Here is a 4,703-nt window from a genome sequence, read left to right on the forward strand (position 1 = left end):
CCAGATTATTATGACCACCTGACATTTGTAGGCAAATTAGCTATAATTTCACGCTGAAGTTGCTAGAGGGCCAGACCATTATAAACGTCTGAATAGCACAACATACCTAAGTATCGTTGCTGATCAAGTTCATCCTATCATGTTGATGGCGTATCCCAATGGAGATGGCTTCTTCCAACAAGACAATGCACCATGCCACAGTGCTTGTATTGTGCAGGAGTGGTTTCAAGAACATGAGGGAGACTTTACCTTGCTTAGGTGGCCCCCACAATCACCAGATCTCAATCCAATTGAGCATTTGTGGGACGAAGTTAAAAGAGCCATCAGGCAGCTGGTTCCACAACCATCAAATCTCACAGAACTGGACAGTGCTATTCATCAGGCACGGTGTCAGATTCCTGGCATTACCTTTCAACATCTCGTGGAGTCAATGCCAAGAAAAATCGACGCAGTATTGAAAGCAAAAGGTGGCCCAACGAAATACTGATGGGGTGGTCATAATAATCTGGCCACTCATGTTCAAATATAACCCACGTTCAAAGGCTGTTAAATCGCGTTGTTTACCCACATCTTCAGAAAAACATCACTTCTACTGTCATGGTAAACAACCTGCTTCCCTATTTATAATGATCTGGCCCTCTAGCAACTTCAGCGCGAAATTATAGCTAATGTGCCTACAAACGTCAGGTGGTCATATAATCTGGCCACTCAGTGTGTGCGCGCGTGTGTGTGTGTGTGTGTGTGTGTGTGTGTGTATTCCTAAATGATTTTAAACAAATTCATGTGTTTGAAATTATTTTTATGAAGTATCTCTAATGTCATGAGAACTATGACAGGAAACTGATCGCTAGACTGAGTTAGAGGACACAATTCTTTCCAACGGAAGGGGAGCGGGCGGAGCAGGTGGTTTCCACTGTCATCTTCTCTAACTTCCATGCCCTGGGCTGCATGTCACACAGGCTTGCTCAAGGTGAGGGCACTGCAACAGGAGAGAACCACTGTGAATACAAGTACACATACTCACTTTACGGGACCGTGGGTGGCAGCTGTCTCCTGCTCTGCCCATGGGTGTGCAAAGCCTTAGGCCCCGAATCCAGATGCTAACAGCACAGCACGTGTTCCCAACACACTGGAAGTCGTCGTTGCAAGCCTGGAATGACACCAGCAAGCATAAATAGAGATAGCGGGGGAGACTCGGGGCGGGGGGGCATCTAAAAATAGCAATAAAAAAGCGCTTTAGATATCCAACTGCTCTTCGATAATAATCCCATATATAAAAAACTGCAATCTTCATTTACTTGTCCATGTTTGCCATAAAATATAATCAGAAGAGATTTTCCTAGTTTTTAAAAAAATGGCCTAAAAATGACTCACACATTATGAAAACCTTAAACACAATTTTTTAAAAACCAGTTATCTTTTTCTAGTGCTTTATTGAATTTGCTTTGAACTTGAAAAAAATGAGTCTATATTAATCTTATACCATACACAGCCACTAAGTACTACATAAGTCAAATCACGAGACTGTATGATTATTAACTGAATACATTGGGCCCAGTTTTTCCAAAGGGATTTAAATGGTCTCTAAGTCTGGCATGAACTGCTTCAGACCCATCAAGGCACTGATGTAAATTTTAGAAAGACTCATTTTCCTTTTCAAATATTTGCATTTTGGTTCATGACACTTGATGTTTCTCACACCACTGACTTGATTTTCACCATTTCCTCTTTAAAGAAAGAAATCTCATAGGGTGAGAATGGGCAGACCAAGGCTTTCCCTTATGTTACTCTTTTATCGCCAGTGAGTAACCTGCAAAAAGAAAATTGTTGGCTTAGGATGTACACATATGCACATTACAAAACCAATGGAGCTTCTATCGGAGCCATCAGATGAGAAAGTGCAATTGTTAACAGTGATGATTCAAGGCACCTGCTCCCAATACAAACACTGTAAATACACACAATTAAAGAACCAACTATGGCCCTCACTGGTGTGGCTCAGTGGATAGAGCGTCGGCCTGCGGACTGAAGGGTGCGGGTTCAATTCCAGACAAGGCATGTACCTTAGTTGCAGGCACATCCCCAGTAGGGGGGTGTGCAGGAGGCAGTTGACCGATGCTTCTCTCTCATCAATGTATCTAACTCTCTATCCCTCTCCCTTCCTCTCTGTAAAAAATCAATAAAATTTATATTTTTAAAAAAGAATCAACTATGAAGGAATTCCATACTGTGATAAATAGAAATAAACAATGAAGTCTAAATTTATATGCTTAAAAATCGATCCGAAGGTCTATTGTTCTTTCCTAGAATCAACCAAAAATAGGATGCTTTGTTTGAATGGTGTGTAGTAATCTATTTTGCCAACATTAAGGTAAAAACATCCTGTCTTATAAAATATGTAAGAAATAAAAAAATTTATAATTTAGGCACAAGTTTAAATGTACATTTATTGGAAACAACTAAAGCATTCCTTCAAAATTCTAGTTTTGGGGAAAGCCATAACTTCTGAAATATAAACACATGGACACACTTTATTACTTTTAATTGATTTATTTCCCCTGCTAACACTTTTTTCTCAACCTATTTAAAACAAGTATCTGGACTAAAACTACAATTTCCACCTTGGGGTGTTTGGACATTTATCGGAAAATATGTAAACATTTCCATCTTCCAGCTCTTATCTGTATGCCAGGCATCATGCCTATGTGGCTCTCCTAACTATCAATGAAATGTTGAGTACATGATGTTTCCCAATGTGGTTTTAACAAATCAATGATTTATATATATATATTGATTTCAGAGACGAAAGGAGAGGGAGAGAGAGAGAGAAACATCAATGATGAGAGAGAATCATTGATTGGCTGCCTCCTGCACGCCCCCTGCTGGGGATCCAGCCTGCAACCTAGGCATGAGCCCTTGACCGGAATCCAACCCGGGACCTTTCAGTCTGCAGGCCGATGCTCTATCCACTGAGCAACACCAGCCAGGGCTCAATGACTTTAAATGACTACATATATTCGCCCAAACAGTAAGTGTTTAAGGTGGAGTTTTCAGGCCATATTTTATTCCAACAGATACTCAAGACCCCGCATTCTGAAGCCCCACCAACTCTATTAGACAATCAAAATCCAGCCAAAAATCTTTTAAAATTCAACCCATCGCTTGGATGTTTAATATCCTATGGACAATATATCCAGATAAGTTATTTAGTTTTTCATTTGACTCCAGATGGTTCCTGTCATGGAGACATAACTGCATTTCTTCATTGCCGTGCAGCTTTAGAGACTCGTAAAAGAATTCTCCTTTTGTAACACAGAGTTAAAATCACAACAAACAGCACACATACTATATAACAAGCCCGTCTAAATCTCTCTATAGATAAACATCCAATGTGATAAAGATTTCATTTTGTAACAAGAAGCTTCAGTTCCTGGAAATATTTACAAAGAATTGCATAGGGTTATATATTTTTAATTAGACAGCTGCTTCCTAACGCCCTTCAGCCTTAAGCCATTGCAGATCTAGTCAAACTGTGATGTCCTGTGAATGGAACAAAAAGATACTTATATTGCAAAAGAATTTTGGGCTCAGAGGATTAGCAGAAATTTTAAATGAGCCAGCGGGAGAAGAGGGGGGAAATCATGTTTCAATTCTCATGTATTAGAAAGACCTATAAAAACATTTTTCAACCACACCAGCTGGCTACTTTCAAAGGTATTCAAATACATTTTGTAAAAATCTCTAAATGACTCTAATAAATATCACAACTCTTACAGTTGCCTATCTCCTGGGCGGAACCACATACTGCTGTGGTCCCAGGGCTCACAATGTGCTCTGAGACTGCTAATTAGCATGGAGACAACAGAGCTTTATTTTCTCAAGACAATGACATTTCCCTTCGATTTAAATGTTATTTCATTATCATTTCAAATATGGAAGTTTTATTTAAATCCTAGAACGTGCACTTGGATATTTGGAGCAATTTAATGGAGGTGTAAAGTAATTTCAGACTTGGAAGAAAGGGTAAGGACATGACCGCGGGTGTGCATTGTTGATGTGAAGTGGACTGGACCTGTGGATTCTGTACTAGAAATTCACCCTCAGACCCACACAGACCTCTGGGCCGGGAGAAGGGTGAGTTAGCGCCTCCTCCAGATGCAGATTCCTCTCTAAGCTGAAGCCTCTACACGGCCCCCTTTTCCATCATTTGCAGGAGCAGGAGGTGCTTCATCGGGAGCTGGAAATGGGAAACTTTCACAGGGAGACTCTCAAAACGCGGGGAGAAAAACACCCCCACCCCCACCCCCAAAACAAACAGGAAACCCTGGGACCCAGAAAGAAGCACCACATCGCTTTTCAGAGCACACACATGGCCTGGGACCAAGGTCTTTCCAAGCGATTCTGTGGGGGGCGCGTGGGGAGCAAGTCCCCGCTACAGAGGAGGGGGCCGGGCAGGGTATGCGCCAGGCCCCCGGCAGTTCAGCAAGGGCCTCGGGGTTCAGGTTCAGGCGGCACGTCCCGGGATAGAGCTTGAGGGGACTGAAGAGCATCTTCCCGCGGACAGAGAAGGACCAGACCCAGGAGGGTGCGGGGAGACAGGCGAGGCAGGCGGGGAAGCGCGACGAAGGCGCCGAGGGCGGCACTTGGTCACTTTTCTTGCGGGGCGCGCCCAGGGTCCCTGCTGTCGGGCACCCTCCTAAGTG

At 42.6% G+C, this 4,703-nt stretch overlaps 1 protein-coding gene across 1 annotated transcript in view; it reads right to left on the reverse strand.

Annotated features, from left to right (window-relative positions):
* The window catches only part of PROK2 (prokineticin 2), a 51,233-nt gene that overhangs the window by 30,323 nt on the left and 16,207 nt on the right, over positions 1-4,703 (reverse strand). Inside the window, exons 3-4 of the mRNA XM_014532388.1 lie at positions 4,437-4,696; positions 1,025-1,150 (exon numbers count right to left, since the gene is read on the reverse strand). Coding sequence (XP_014387874.1) covers positions 1,025-1,150; positions 4,437-4,696 — 386 coding nt within the window. The remainder of the gene's footprint in view (positions 1-1,024; positions 1,151-4,436; positions 4,697-4,703) is intronic.

This window comes from Myotis brandtii, unplaced genomic scaffold, assembly GCF_000412655.1.
Source record: "Myotis brandtii unplaced genomic scaffold, ASM41265v1 scaffold89, whole genome shotgun sequence".
NCBI lineage: Eukaryota > Metazoa > Chordata > Mammalia > Chiroptera > Vespertilionidae > Myotis > Myotis brandtii.